Source organism: Sus scrofa, chromosome 4 (assembly GCF_054392235.1).
Source record: "Sus scrofa isolate SSC_HxYL_T2T_F1_AM1 chromosome 4, Sscrofa_HxYL_maternal_Yorkshire_Landrace_v2.0, whole genome shotgun sequence".
Taxonomy (NCBI): Eukaryota; Metazoa; Chordata; class Mammalia; order Artiodactyla; family Suidae; genus Sus; species Sus scrofa.
Window position 1 is genome coordinate 92,433,606 of NC_139386.1, and position 15,966 is coordinate 92,449,571.

General features: G+C 40.4%; 1 protein-coding gene and 1 non-coding gene across 2 annotated transcripts in view; one reads left to right on the forward strand and one right to left on the reverse strand.

The window, feature by feature from the left end:
* Window positions 1-1,231: 1,231 nt before the first annotated feature.
* LOC146403930 (U6 spliceosomal RNA) lies at window positions 1,232-1,342 on the reverse strand. The gene has a single exon (XR_014845080.1). It is a non-coding gene; the product is annotated as a U6 spliceosomal RNA (small nuclear RNA).
* Window positions 1,343-15,335: 13,993 nt separating this feature from the next.
* SH2D1B (SH2 domain containing 1B) overlaps window positions 15,336-15,966 on the forward strand; it is a 32,198-nt gene continuing 31,567 nt past the window's right edge. Inside the window, exon 1 of the mRNA XM_021089509.2 lies at window positions 15,336-15,597. Coding sequence (XP_020945168.1) covers window positions 15,464-15,597 — 134 coding nt within the window. The 5' untranslated portion in view covers window positions 15,336-15,463. The remainder of the gene's footprint in view (window positions 15,598-15,966) is intronic.

Consider the following 15,966-nt stretch of genomic DNA (forward strand, 5'->3'; position numbering starts at 1 on the left):
TTAAAAAAAAACTTTTTAAAAGTAGAACATTCCAATGAAGCCATTTGGGTGTGAAACTTTCTCGCTCTCTCTTTTTTTTTTAATTTTTATTCTTTGTTTAGGGCCACACCTGAGGCATATGGAGATTCCCAGGTTAGGGGTCAAAAAATCAGAGCTGTAGCTGCTGGCCTACACCTCAGCCACAGCAGCTCGGGATCCGAGCCTCATCTGCGACCTAAACCACAGCTTACAGCAACACCGGAGCCTTAACTCATTGAGCAAGGCCAGGGACTGAACCTGCATCCTCATGGAATCCTCAGATTCGTTTCCACTGAGCCACGATGGGAACTCCTATTTTTCTAATAACATTTTTTTGCAATGTAATGTGTAGAAAAGCATGTATGTAACAAAGTGTTCAATAAACTACCAGGAAATGAATCCGGTAGTGTTACCACTACTCACACAAAGAAATTAAAAATTACCAGTAGTCCTCAAGCCCCATCTCTTTCTCTCTCTTAATACCAACAGGCAATCTCTCCTCAAAGGTAAACCAGCTATTCTGACTTCTAACACCAGAGGTTAGTTCTGCCTATATCTAAACTTTGTGCAAATGGGGTCATATAGCATATGTCTTTTTCCATCTGACTTCTTTTGTTAACATTATGTTTGTAAGAGTCATTCATGTTGTAGAGGCTAGCGGAAGTTCCTTCATACTCATTGCTATGTAGTATCTTTCTATATGTGTACACCACACTTTGTTAACATATTCCACTAGTGATGAGCATGTGCTTTATCAGCTTGGGTCTATTGTAAATAATACTTCTATAAATACCATTGTACATTTATCTATTTTCTACCTATCTGTTTGTTTGTACTTACATGCTCTCATTTCTTTAAGGTATATACCTGGCAGTAGAATATTACTGGTTCATAAAGTGTGTCTATATTTAAGCTTTAATAGATAATTTAAAAACATGTTCCTAATAGACTGCACCAACTTACCCTGCCACCTGCAGTATGTTGTTCCATACACTTTTGCTCCACTGACAATGCGTAGTGTCATTAGTCTTTTTATGGTAACTGTTCCTTATGGGTATATCTTGGTATCTTATTTTAGTTTCAATTTTGATTTAGCTGACTACTAGTGACATTGAACATCTTCAAAAATGTTTATTATTTTGTTATTTTTCAACCTTTTTGTTCATTTTTCTATTGTATTGTCTCATTTCCTTTTAACTTGTATAACTTTTTTTTTCTTATGGAAAGCTTCAGAAATTTGAGCGTCCTCTTTGCTCAAGGACCATGCTAATCTTTTCTGCCTTGTTCCAATTTTTTGTAGTATATGTGCTGCCAAAGCGAGCACTTTAGTATATTCTGAATAAGAGCTTTTTGTCACGTGTCACAAATATTCTCTCCTATTCTGTGCTTTGTCTCTTTATCCTCTTACTGGTGTTTTGGCGAGTGGAAATTTAAATTTTAATTTAATATAACCTGTCATTTCTTTCAGGGTTATTTCTTTTAGATTTGTTTTAAAATTTCTTTCCCTACCACAAAGTCATACAGAGTACAAATATTCTTCTATAGATAGAGTATATTTTAGATTTGTTATTTTACATTTTACATGAGTGTCTATAATACACTTGGAATTTTTCTTTCTTTTCTTTTTAAGGCCGCACCCTTGGTATATGGAAATTCCTGGGCTAGGGGTCAAATTGGAGCTGCAGCTGCAGGCCTATGCCATAGCCACGGCAACATCAGATGAGAGCCACATCTGCAACTTACACCACAGATTGCAGCAATGCCAGATCCTTAACCCACTGAGTGAAGCCAAGGATCAAACCGCATCCTCGTGGACATTATGCTGGGGTTTTTTTTTTAATTTTTTTTAATATATAATGACTTTTATTTTTTTCCATTATAGCTGGTTTACAGTGTTCTGTCGATTTTCTACTATACAGCATGTGACTGAGCTAAAAGGCAATAAAGAGCAGAATTATGTTGGGTTCTTAACCTGCTGAACCACAATGGGAAGTTCCTGCTTGGAATTTTGTGTGTGTGATGTGAGGTAGGATGCACATTTCATTTCTTTCCTACATGGAGAGCCAACTGATACAGCACTGTTTGTTGAAAAACTGTCATTTCTTCATGGTTCTATGATAGTTTCTTTGTCATATGTAAGTGCCTATATACATCTGGATATGTTTCTGAATTTTTTATTCTGTTCCTTTGTTCTATTTGGTCTTTCTTTTGCTCTAACCACACTCTTAATTGGAGTAGTTTATAAATAGATTTTGATGTCTGGTAGAATTAGTTCTAACCTTTTTCTTCTTCAAGAGTGTCTTGAATAATGGTAATTCATTTTTTTCTTTCTTTTTTTTATGGCCGGACCTGTGGCATATGGAAGTTCCTGAGTTAAGGGGAGAATTGGAGATGCAACTGCTGGTCTAAGCTGCAGCCACACAACATCAGATCTGAACCACATCTGCACCCTACACCACAGGTCATGGCAACGCCGGATCCTTAACCCACTGAGTGAGGCAAGGGATTGAAAGCACAACTTCATAGATACTATTTGGGTTCATTTCTGCTGAACCACAACAGGAACTCTCTCATTTCTTTAAATTTATTTTTTATTAAAGTATAATTGATTTACAATGTTGTGCCCATTTCTGCTGTACACCAAAGTGGCCCAGTTATTTATATATTTATACACACACACATATGTATATATATGTATATACATTCCTTTCCTTTCATTTTAATATAAATCATATATATATTCATTCATTCGGGTCTTCTTTATCTCTCCAAATAATGCTTTATAATTTGATTCTGAAGATCTTACACAGCTTTTCCTAGATTTACTCCTAGGTGTTAGAAATATTTTGATAATCATAAGTTTTTTCGAGTTTAATTTTCTAAGGAGTTCCCCATGTGGTTCATTGGAAATGAATCTGACTAGTATCCATGAGGATGTGGGTTTGAACCCTGGCCTTGCTCAGTGGGTCAGAGATCCAATGTTGTGTGAGCTGTGGTGTAGATCACATACACGCTTTGGATCCCACGTTGCTGTAGCTGTGGCGTAGGCCTTCAGCTATAGCTTCAATTTGACCGCTAGCCTGGGAAATTCCATATGCTGTGGTTGTGGCCTTAAAAAGCACACACACACACACAAAATCCATAGGTAATTGTTACATGCAAATACATTTACATAGACTTTGTAGCCTGTGCTTTTCTAAACTCGTTAAACGAATTATCTGTAAATTCTTCATAATTTATTGTCCAAGTAATATTGCTTGTGAAGTGATATTGTTAATTTTTCCTTTATAATATTTTCCCTCCTATTTTATTACTCTGGCTAGAATCCTTTTTCCATTGTTATTTCTTTGATACATAGGTTATTTAAAATCATATTTCTTGTTTAAAGGTATTATAAGATTTTTTTAAATCTTCTGATAGTTATTTATAGCCTAATTTTACTATTATAAGAGGACATTATGGAGAAAGTATATCAAAATATCTCACTTTGTGGATTACAGTTTCTCCTTATAGGTCTATCAATTTCATTTTGTGTCGTTAAAGATTATATTACTGGGTGCATGCAAATGTTTTAATGTTATGTATTACTCATAATCATATGATATATTATAAATTGCTATGTATTAAACCTGTTGTATTAGGAGGTGAATCTCTTCATTAATACTTTTGTTATAACTCTGTTTTGTCTGATATTAGTCTAACTACTCCAGTTTTCTTTTGGTTCATGTTTATATGCTATAATCTTTCTCTACGCTTTTACATTCAGAATTTGTGTTCATGTGTCATATGTTTCTTTAGTAAACATGACAAAGCTAGATTTTGTTTATTTTAATCCTTTCCATCATTTTTTGTGTTTTAACTGGAACACTTAGTCCACTTACATTTAATGTAATTACTAACATATTTGAGTTTATGATATATATCATTTACCAATTTTGTAATTATTTAGCTCTCAGTGAATTTTTCCAATGCAGGGGCATTTGGAGAATGTTTGGTAATTCATGTTACACTTTTTAATGTGCACTATTCAAAATCTTATTAAATGTAACCTCTCACTACATTTGATATACAATTCAACGAAGTAATCTTTTTTTTTTTGAGTTTTCCTGTCTCCTTCTATCTTGCATTTTTGTTTGCTTATTTGATTAATTTGCATATCACAGTGTACGAAGAAGGGGGCTATGACAAGACTCTGCTTTGGGAAAGGGGCAAGGGTGTCAGAGAGTTCTCGGGACACTGGTTGGCCGAAAAGTCACTCTGGGAATCAGAATGTCTAAATATATTTCTTTTTTTTTGTCTTTTTGCCATTTCTTGGGCTGCTCCCGCGGCATATGGAGGTTCGCAGGCTAGGGGTCCAATTGGAGCTGTAGCTGCAGGCCTACGCCAGAGTTACAGCAACACAGGATCCAAGCCATGTCTTCGACCTACGCCACAGCTCACGGCCACGCCGGATCCTTAACCCACTGAGCAAGGGCAGGGATCGAACCCACAACCTGATGGTTCCTAGTTGGATTTGCTAACCACTGAGCCACGACTGGAACTCTAATATTTCTTAAGATATTTGTTATGGAGTGTGCAAGGGACATCTCTCCTCTGCCTCCTCTAGTAAATTCTACTTTGCACACCAATCCTTTCTTAGAAGTGAATTTTGATTTTGGCAGGGAAAGGCATTAGGAAAAGTGTTGAAGTATTGCTTTTTGGTCCCCATGGGCAGTGTGAGGAGAGACTATGGAGCATGGGAACTTGGAGGTGGAGGAGACCACGAAAAAGAAGTCCCTAGGAATTTACAGAAACACTGGAGAAGTTTCCTCAGGGCACAAGCTTGGGGAATTGAAATAATTCTACCTAAATGTCAAGTACTGCAAGCTGTGTTATATACCCCTGGAGTGACCCCTGGGCTAGTTAGTCAGGCAGCTGCATTGTCCCTGAAGTCCTCAAGAAAAACATCTTATACTTGGGAGAAAGCACTTAGACCTCTGCCATTAGGATATTTGGGTGGATGTGAATTAATTAAATTATTAAACCAATGATCTTATGTCCAGAAAACCTCTCAGTACTAACCACGCTGACCACTCACTGCCTCGGGTTAGTCAAATGTGTTTGCCAACCTCCAGAAGGACTTCCTTGCCCAGGGGTAGCCAATTCCTAGAGATATTAGACAGCTCACCCCCGATTTCAAATGCAAAGGACAGTCAATCCAGAGCCCCAACTCCTAACCATCTCCATTATCTCACACTCAGGGCCGCTATGAACCAGCTCTAACCACCCAGAGCCAAGTACCAGACAACTAAGGACAGCCCCTAGGCCCCAGAGCCCACTGAAATTAATCAAACTAGCCAATTCTAGACCTGCTTACCCTGCATCACTCTTCCTTCCCAGGGAAACCACAGTAGAGGCCAAGGCCTCAGTTGCCCCCCTTCTCTCTGTTCTTGCCTGTGGCCTGCATTCTTCTTTGTGCCCCCTCCCTTTGGGAACTGGGTGTAATAAGCTATTTTTTTTAAATGGAAATGGGCTCCTAATCTGTAGGCCTTATTGATCCTCAAATTTTTTATGCCTACACTATATTTTAAAGCAGCATATAACTGGATGTGCCAAGTTCCTACGATGTCCAGGATCACAGGAGAAGGAGGACTTTTCAAAGGAGAATCCACATTCCTGGGCAGTAGGTACCTGCAACTGCCCTGGAACTTGAAAAAACAAATAAGTGACCAGGAAGGAGTGGGGAGAGAGGGGGATGGAGGGGCAGTTTGGGGTTTTGGGATGCAAAGTGTTATATTTGGAATGGATGGGCAACGGAGCCCTACTGTACGGCACAGGGAACTATGTGTGATTGGGTTACTTTGCTGTACAACAGAAATTGAAGAAACATTGTAAATCAACTATACTTTATAAAATAAATAAATAAATAAATAAATAAATAAATAAATAAACTATTAAAAAAAAGCGAGAGAGGTCAGAGCACTTATGTGGAGGGTGGCTGTGTGTGTGTGTGTGTGTGTGTGTGTGTGTGTATGTGACTGCACATGTGATGGGAGTGGGTGTGTCCTTTTATCAGTGCTCCCCAACCCTTCTCAGAGCATGTCCCAGTGGTCCTAGAGATGCTGGAAGAGTCGTCACCTGCACATGGGTCCTAAGCAGGGACAGCAGGAGGAGTTCAAAGGGTTGAAGGAGTTCAAAGGGTTCAAAGAACAGCAGGGGGAGCTCAAAGGGTTGAAGGTTATGCAGGTGTGGGTCTGGTCCAGACCCACACCTGCAGAACCTGAGGAGTCACTAAGAACAGACCCCTCCTGGACACAGCATCCTGTGGCCCCATTGGTGTCCACCTGTATGTGTGATCTCTCCTCCTACCTTCAAGGAACACTTTAGGAGAGCATTATATACCCATTCTCAAAGACATGGATGCCAACATAACTTGAGACTTTCTTCACCACACTGTTGGAAGTAAGAGTTAATAGAAAATGAAAAGAACAAACAGGGGCCTCTCTATGCCAGAAGAAGACGACTTAGGGATACAGGGGAGAGAAAAGAGCAAAGATTCCAGATGCTTCTGGAGACTCTTCTCATCTCGACCTCTGAGGGACTAAATAAAAAAAGAAACAGTTCATCTGAGGTTATTCAATCTTCAGTTAATATCTATAAGTGAGTATTGGCCACTGAGATAAATCCTTTCTCTGCTCTGGAGTTTCTCTGAAGGCCTGGAATTCATGTATGCATTTCTTATTTAGCTGGAACTCATCTTATGAACCACTCAGAGGTGTAGATGAGGAAGAGTAGGTGGAAAAAGAAGAGGTGAAAAAAAGTATCCAGTATACTTTGGGCTGGATGTGTCCTCCAAAAATTCATATCCATTGTGGAACCTTAGAATGTGACCTTACATAGAAATAAGGTTGTAATTACCATGAGGTCATGCTGAAGTAAGATGGGTCCTTAATCCAGTATGACTGGTGTCCTGATAAGAAGGTGAGAAGAAACATAGGGAAAAGAACATCTTGTGAAAACGCACAGAAAGAACATCCTGGGATGATAGAGGCAGATCTTGGAGTGATGCGTCTGTAAGCTGAGGGATGGCAAGGATTTCTGGCAAACACCAGAAGCTAGAAGAAACATGGAAAGATTCTCCCTACATGTTTCAAAGGGAGCATGGCCCTGCCAATACCTTGGTTTCAGACTTCTAGCCTCTGTGAGAAAATAAATTTCTGTTGTGTTCAGCCACCCAGTTTTTGGAACTTTGCCATGGCAGCCCTAGGAAATTACTACAACAGAGGAAACAAGTCTACCTAGAAAGGAATCTGGCCCCACTGCGATGCCAGTCAAACTGACTTGATAAGCATCATCCTGTTCCCAGGCCCTGAGGGACAATCCCAAGTTTGCCATCAGTGACGTCCCTACATCCCTACACCCTGAAGACCCTCAAAGTGAAATGAGAGAATGGTCGAGAGGTTTTAAGCTAATCTGGGCTCTTTCACATGACCGGAATGCTGCACTGCACAGAGGAGAACTGGGTGAAAGTCAGGCCGTCTTTGTCTCACTCATGCTCATGTTTCCCGGCTTTCCTTCCTTTGGACTGACGAGGGCAAGAGGTAGAGAAGGACATCAGCCTGCTCTCCTGCAGGAGCCTTCAGGAGTGAGACACTGCTCCTCCAGATTCCTGTTCACCATAAGAGGGGTTCCACTTATGAAATGACGTTTCCTGTTGGCCCAGAGGAAAACTACAAAACCATCTCGTGCTGCCGCACACCACCACCACCAACACCCTCCCACCATCAGCACCACATCTACTGCTCAGAAGTCAGAGAATCTCAGCCCTGAAGCCCTCAGAAATGTCAGGTATTAAAATAGCTTTCACAGGGGTGCTGTGGCTGAGGCTAAAATTGGCAAATAATTATAACCTCCTTCCTGCTGAGATCTCTCGGAGGGGGGGGGGCAACCCTGTTCCCCATCTCAGGGGCTGAGCTTCCACTGAGGGACAGGAAGCAGTTAAAAATTGGCAGAGAAGATAGACACTACCCTACAGCCTGGGCAGTGAGGCGGACATCTGTAATTTCCTCAGACTGACCACTTAACCACTAATATTTTGTTTCCTCTCCTGATGGCCTCTGACATTTGCCTCAGCATCTTCATTTGATTTTTTTTCTTTCTTGGATCATGATCTTAATGGGTAGCTGAAAAATGACCACCCCTCTAAGCCCTGGACCCTGAGACTACGTTAAAATTACTTGTTAAAGGACTTAATTTGCAATTAAGATTGCAAATCCGTGGACCTTAAAAAAAGGAGGATTATTCTCGATTGTCTGAATGGGTTCTGTGTAATCCTAGGGGTTCTTAAAAGTGGAAGAAGAAGGCAGAACGGTGGTTAGAGACCTACAGTGGAAGAGGAAGGGGAGGCTTGGAGTGTGAATGGGACTTGATCCACCTTTGCTGACTTTGAAGAGGGAGGAAAGAAGCCAGAAGCCAAGACATATTAGAAACCTCCAGAGGAGTTCCATCGTAGCTCAGTGGTAATGAACCCAACTAGTATCCATGAGGATGTGGGTTTGATCCATGGCCTTATTCAGTGGGTTAAGGGGCTGATATTACTGTGGCTGTGGCAAAGGATGGCAACTGCAGCTCTGATCGGACACCTAGCCTGGGAACTTCCGCATGCTGCAGATGCAGCCCTAAAAAGACAAGAAAGAAAGAAAGAAAGAAAGAAAGAAAGAAAGAAAGAAAGAAAGAAAGAAAGAAAGAAAGAAAGAAAGAAAGAAAGAAAGAAAGAAAGGAAGGAAGGAAGAAAAGGAAAAGAAAAGGAAATAAATGAAAAAAGAAAAGAAAGAAAGAAAAAAAAAAAAAAAGAAGAAAGGAAAGAAACCTCCAGAATCAGGGCACAGCCCTCAATTGACAGACAAGAAAATGGGTTCTTGGTCATACCACTGAATGAAACCAAGTTCCAACAACACCTGGAATGAGCAACAATACGGATTCTCTCCTAGAGCGTCCAAAAAGGAGCATACGCTTACCAACATCCTAATTTTGACCTTGTGAGATTCTGAGCAGAGACCCAGTCGAGCCCACCGGGCTTCTAGTCTAAGGAAATGGATAAAAAATGTGTGTGGTTTTAAGGAACTACATTTGCAGTAATCTATTGCAGTAGCAGTAAGAAACTAATACACCTAACAAATTTGGTTCCCTTAGGAAGTAAAGTCAGGTTTCTCTCACAGAGGATGAAGTAGGTTCCCTTAACTTTATCTCTTCACTCATCTGTTTTTACATTGAAGAGCATGATCCTCTTTACTATTAATTAGCCCAGCAGCCACATGTTGTTGCAGGAAGGGCATTTTAGCTTCAGCTTCTCTCATATTTTCCCATGAAGACTCAAGCCTATTCACCTAAACCAAATTGCATGAGGAAAAAAAAAGTTACCTAATGTTCGCTTGGCTAATGAACAAATTTCCTAACCACATCTTCTAAAATTCGTACTTACCAAGTTTACCTTTTATATTCAATTGGAGTGTCTCGGCAAACTTTGAGATTTTTGTTTGCATTCTTCAGGGGTTTCTTGTTTGTTTTTTGTTTGTTTGTTTTTTTAATTATGAGTATTTCAATTGATAAATAAAGTGATACATATCAAAACTATTTTCCAGGATATAAAAGCGTTAAAGCAGTAAGATGGCTGTATTATTTGTATGTCATAGGTAGGCTCATATTAATTTAGCATCAAGATATTATTTTCAGGAGTTCCCATTGTGGCTCAGTGGGTTAAGTAGCTGACACAGTGTCCATGAGGATGAGGGTTTGATCCCTGGCCTCACTCAGTGGGTTAAGGATCCAACATTGCCTCAAACCTTGGTGTAGGTTGCAGATACAGCTCAGATCCTGTGTTGTTCTTGCTGTGGCATAGGCCTGCAGCTGCAGCACTGAATTGACCCTAACAATGAACTTCCATATGCCACAGGTATGGCCACAAAAAGAAAAAAAAATTATTTTCAATAACCAACTTAATTATAACATGACTTTGAAATTTTATTTGATAAGGAGAAAAATGAGAGATAACCAATCTGTGGTAGAAGGACCTGTTCAACATTGTAGTGGCAACATCTATACACTGTTAGTAGATGAATGATAGCCACTACATTTAAAAAAAAAAAACTAAATCAAATAAGATAGTATCTGAGCTAATTAAAAAATTTAATGCCATATGTCAATATTTCTGTCTTAAGATCTTTAAACAGGGAGGAAATTCATCCTCCCACCCCACTGGAGTCCAGGGGAGGCATGGTCACCTAGATCAGTTGGTAAAGCAGTTCAATGCCATTACCAAGGACTCAGATTCTTTCTCTCTCTCCATTTTGGCCTTCTCAGCAGGCAGCCTGGCTCTTGTAATCCCAGGATGACTGCCAAAGGCCCAGGGATCCCACTGAAACACAGTACCATTCACACAAGGGAAGAGATCATCTTGTTTGGAATTTCTTATATATGAACACTAATAAACAGCAAACTGAGCCCGAGCTATGTGCAGGACACATTATGTATACATCCTCATTTAATCCTCTCAACAACCCTATGTGACAAATACAATTATCATCCTTATTTTCTAGAAAATTAAGCCACAGAAAGTTAAGCACATGACATTATTCACTAAAGGGTGGAACTAGAATTCAAATTCAAGCAGTCTGGAGGCAAACCCTGGTGCTGAAACCACTATACTACATGGCCTCCCACACAGCCAGTTCTGCCCTTGAAGTCATAGAGAGTCCAGAAATATTGGGGTCCCACCTTAGAGTATGTTAGTGGATGATGCTGGTACAATGGGTTAGCTCTTCAAGGAGCTAGACAAAGAGCCTTCTTCTAAAATAAATGGAAGGCCCTATACTGTCTGCCCCAATAAGGCATCTTCTAATAATCACAACACAAGCACACACCACACTGTTGTAGTTGGAGATGACCTTGGATATTCTGATATTGATACCCACATTGTCCAGTTTCTACTCACATAATCAAGAAACTCATATTTGGGCTCATTCCCCCCCTTGAAATTGATAACAGAATTTTGTGTACAGCTGGATTTGACATCTTGAGTAGAAAATTTAAAAAAAAATGCCAGTTAGCTTAAGACAAAAAAGAAATATATTGAGGACAAAAAACTCAAGAGCAAGAGTGTATCCAGACTTCATAAATCACTAGATATAGGAAATGAAAATCTGTGAGGAATCTAAGTAATATTGTCTCTCTTTCTTTCAGTTTGAGATATAATTTACATACAGCATTGTATAAGTTTAATGTGTACAGCATAATGACTTGACTAACACATATTATGAAATGATTACCTCAATAAGTTTAGTTAACATTCATCATCTAGGTCAGACACACACAAAAAAAGAAGAAAAAACATTTTTTTTCTTGTGATGAGAACTTTTAGGATCTACTCTCCTAGCAACTTCTAAATATACCACACAGCAGTGTTAACTACAGTCGTCATGGGGTACATTACATCCCCAGCAGTTATATATCTTCCAGCTGGAAGTTTATACATTTGGATCATCTTTATCCAATTCCCCCACCTCCCACCTCTGATAACCACAAAGCTAATCTTTTGTCCTTGGAATCTGATTATTTTCATTTTTGTTTTTTCCAATTCCACAGATAAGTGAGAACATACAGTATGTCTTTCTCTCTTTGACTTATTTTCACTTAGTATAATGCCTTCGAAGTCCATTCGTGTTGCTGCAAATGGCAGGATTTTCTTCTTTTTAAATGACTGAATGGTTTTCTTTCTTTCCTTCTTCTTTTTTTTTTTTTTTTGTCTTTTTAGGTCCTCACTCACGGCATATGGAGGTTCCCAGGCTAGGGGTCCAATCAGATCTGTAGCCTCCGGCCTACACCACAGCCACAAAAATGTGGGATCCAAGCCGCATCTACCACCTACACCACAGCTCCAGGAAACACCGGATCCTTAACCCACTGAGGGAGGGCAGGGATCAAACCCACATCCTCATGGACACTAGTCGGGTTCGTTAACCGCTGAGCCACGATGGGAACTCCTGAATAGTTTTTCATTGTATATATCTACCACATCTTATTTATCCATTATTCTGTTGGACACTGATGTTGGTTTCATGTCTTGGCTACTGTAAATAATGCTGCAGTGAATATGGAGGTGCAGATGTCTCTTCAACACAGTGATTCATTTCCTTCAAATATATGTCCAGCCAGGGAACATTTTTAGTTCTTGAGGAACTTACATTTAAATTTTTAGTTTTTGAGGAACTTCTGTACTGTGCTGAATACTGTACTAATTTGCATTCCCACCACAGTGCTCAAGGGTTTCCCCTTTCCCCACATCCTCACTGGCATTTGCTATTTCTTGTCTTTTCGATAACAGACATTCCACAAAATATGAGGTAATATATCATCATGGTTTTGATTTGCACTTCACCAGTCATTAAAGATGGTGAGCTATTAGTATACCTTCTTTGGAAAAATGATCGGTGTCTTTGTCAGCCATTAGTATATCTTCTTCATAAAAATGATTGGTGAAAGATGTTCTCTCCGTATGAATTTAATTTTCATTTCTCTTATGACGCGCAACGATGTTGAACAGGGAAAAAAAAAAAAAAAGGCATGAAAGCACCCGTGAAGATTAAGACCTTGAGCGTATATTCAAGTATTTCCTTTCTTTTGTCTCAAAGTATCCTCATGCAGGGAGTTCACGTCATGGCGCAGTGGTTAACCAATCCGACTAGGAACCATGAGGTTGCGGGTTCAATCCCTGCCCTTGCTCAGTGGGTTAACGATCGGCATTGCCGTGAGCTGTGGTGTAGGTCGCAGACGCGGCTCGGATCCTGCATTGCTGTGGCTCTGGGGTAGGCCGGCGGCTACAGCTCCGATTAGACCACTAGCCTGGGAACCTCCATGTGCTGCAGGAGCGTCCCAAGAAATGGCAAAAAGACAAAAATAAATAAATAAATAAATAATAAATAAAAGTATCCTCACTCCAAGCTTGGTACACAGTTGCTCTTTCATGAGTAAAAGTTCTTTCCACAACTATCATAATTCCCATGAAATTATACATCAAACTGCCTGAGATCACATAAGAGAAATTGGGATTTGAAAGCAAACCTCACTAATAGAGGTTCCTTGATTAGTGTCACTCCATTACACTATATTACGCCAACGACAGGGTAATAATGGAAGAACAAAAATCTGCTATAGGGAAGTTCAATGGAAGACAAAGACCCAAGAGTGAGTAAACAGCTGGTAATCCAAACACTAAGATGAAATAATTATCTGAGTTAAGAAGGTATTCAGAGAAGTAAGGATGAGTCCTGAGCACATAGTTCTATTTTTATGATATTTACTTGAGATCTGTAGAAATTCCTATAGCTATCTGGATAAGGCAGGTGAATAGGGAGGGAAATTTACATATAGTTCATACCAACTGACATTGTGTTATGGTAATTGTGAAAGTTAAGTAAATTTAATCTCACTTAAAACATTGACTATAGATATAATTACATGGTTTATTTTATCTGAAGTTAATTAGCTAATACTATGTAGGATGGTTTAGTTGCTCAAAAAGGCTTGGAGGAAATGGGAACTTGTTGGTCAAAGGATACAAACTTCTAGTTAGAAGATGAGTAAGTTTGGGGAAACTGACATAGAACATGGTGATTATAGCTGATAACAATGTATTATATACTTGAAAGTTGCCACAAGAGTAGATCCTAAATGTTGTTATCGCACACACACAAAAAGAAATAAAAGTATGGGACAAGATGGCAATGTTAGCTAATGCTGTGGTAGTCATCATTTGCAATGCGTAAATGTATCAAATTAACATGTCGTATACCTTAAACTTATACAATGTTATATGTCAGTTATATCTCAGTAAAGCTGGATAAAAAGGTCTTAGAAATTTACTCTTAGGACTAGTTCTGGTCCTCAGATAAAAGAAATCACCTTTTCCAAGAATATCAGTTGACTAAGTAGAAAAAGCTCAGCAGAAAAAAAGAGGTTTTCTTACCCATGCCAGGTTTCGCATCTACACAGGCTAAGTGTTCCTAACCGGATAGACTTTCTTCATAAATACACATCACTGCTGTCTCACAGGATGGAAAATTCAAAGGACCTGAGGCTATTCAAACCCAAGCCTAATATACTCTTTTCTTCCACCTGAAGAAGCATTCTTGCACTAATTTTGCATATCCAGATGCCCCTCCCACCTGCTCCAGCTCCTTCCCCAAAATGCACAATGCTAGAGGATGTTAAAAATGGCCTTTGTTGAGAGTTCCCATTGTGGCTCAGAGGATTATGAACCCAGCTAGTATCCATGAGTATGAGGGTTCAATCCTTGGCCTTGCTTAGTGGGTTAAGGATCTGGCATTGCTGTGAGCTGTAGTGTAGGTCACAGACATGGCTCAGATCCTGCAGTAGCTGCAGCTCCGATTTGACCCCTAGCCCGAGAACTTCCACATGCAGCAGGCACAATCCTAAAAAGCAAAAGAAAAAAAAAAAAAAAAAGAAAGAAAGAAAAGAAAAAAAAAGAGACCTTTGTTCACCAGTAGCTAGGAGCCTTAGCCAAGGGATCCTCCCCCTGACTAGATTCCCTCGCAGTGTCCAAATTCTTTTATTCCCATTGTGGTCTTCCATTTTTCACGTCATTTGATGCATGGGTGTCCTACCTTCTCAATAGTACCATTATGCCTGGACATACCTGAATTTATTCAGTGTCTGAATACTTTTTTTTTTTTTTGTCTTTTTTTTGCCATTTCTTGGGCCGCTCTTGTGGCATATGGAGGTTCCCGGGCTAGGGGTCTAATCGGAGCTGTAGCTGCCAGCCTACACCAGAGCCACAGCAACGCAGGATCTGAGCCGCGTCTGCGACCTGAGCAAGGGCAGGGACCGAACCCGCAACCTCATGGTTCCTAGTCGGATTCGTTAACCACTGCGCCACGACGGGAACTCCCCCTGAATACTTTTTGAGCACCTGCTCTGAGGTAAGCACAGCATAATCACTGGCAGCTTCAGCAGAAAAAGCCCAACCATTGCAGCAAAAGCAGTGGTGTGATCCCTGGAAGGGATGCCATAAGCCAGAAAAAGTCAAAAAATGGTGATTTAGGATGATATCCAAGGCTACTACCCAGTTCTGGAGAATTTGTTTTTGGCACTGGGCTTGAGCCATGAACATCACTGATTACACTATATATTCAAATGTAGTTTCACCCACTTCTATGAGTCACACTTGGGTCACTTATAGGCAGAAAAGTTTTGGCCATTTCACCACCCCACCTCTGTCATTTCCTGAATCTTGTGAAATTATCTGAGTCCCACAGAGCAAACTTATCTGACTGCCACCAGCCAGAGGAGCACGAGGTGTTTCCACAGGCCTCATTAGGCCAATTGTCTCCACTTTTCTCCTCAGAGCCATCCCTGGATTTGGGACGGGATTTCAAGAATACAAGAGTCCCCCATGGATTTGCCTTACTACCACGGCCCTCTGTCCAAGAGAGACTGTGAGACCTTGCTGCTCAAGGGAGGGGAGGATGGCAATTATCTGTTAAGGGACAGCGAGTCCATGGCAGGAGTCCTGTGCCTCTGTGTCTCGTGAGTAACCTCTTCATCCACATTTTTGGAACCTTATGTTGAATGCAGGACCGATCACCAAGGAGGAAAGAAGTTGTCCTTCACTGACTTTGCAGCATGAGAACTAGCTAGACGCTGCCAGAAGGGGATGGGATAAATGGGTCTGTCTAGGCTCCTCCACCTGCCCTTCTCTCCTGGGTGCAAATGCCACATGAGCAGGCTCTGTGGAGCAGTAGAGATGGGGGACATGGCAAGGAGAAGGCCTACAGGAGGTCTGGGAGGGGAGCAGGGAGGCAGAGCAGGTAGCCGTGTGAAGAAAGTCCTTCCCTCCAAATGTCTGTTTAGGATGGAAAAGGCTAGGTGCCTTTTATAAAATTTTAAAATGAGAAG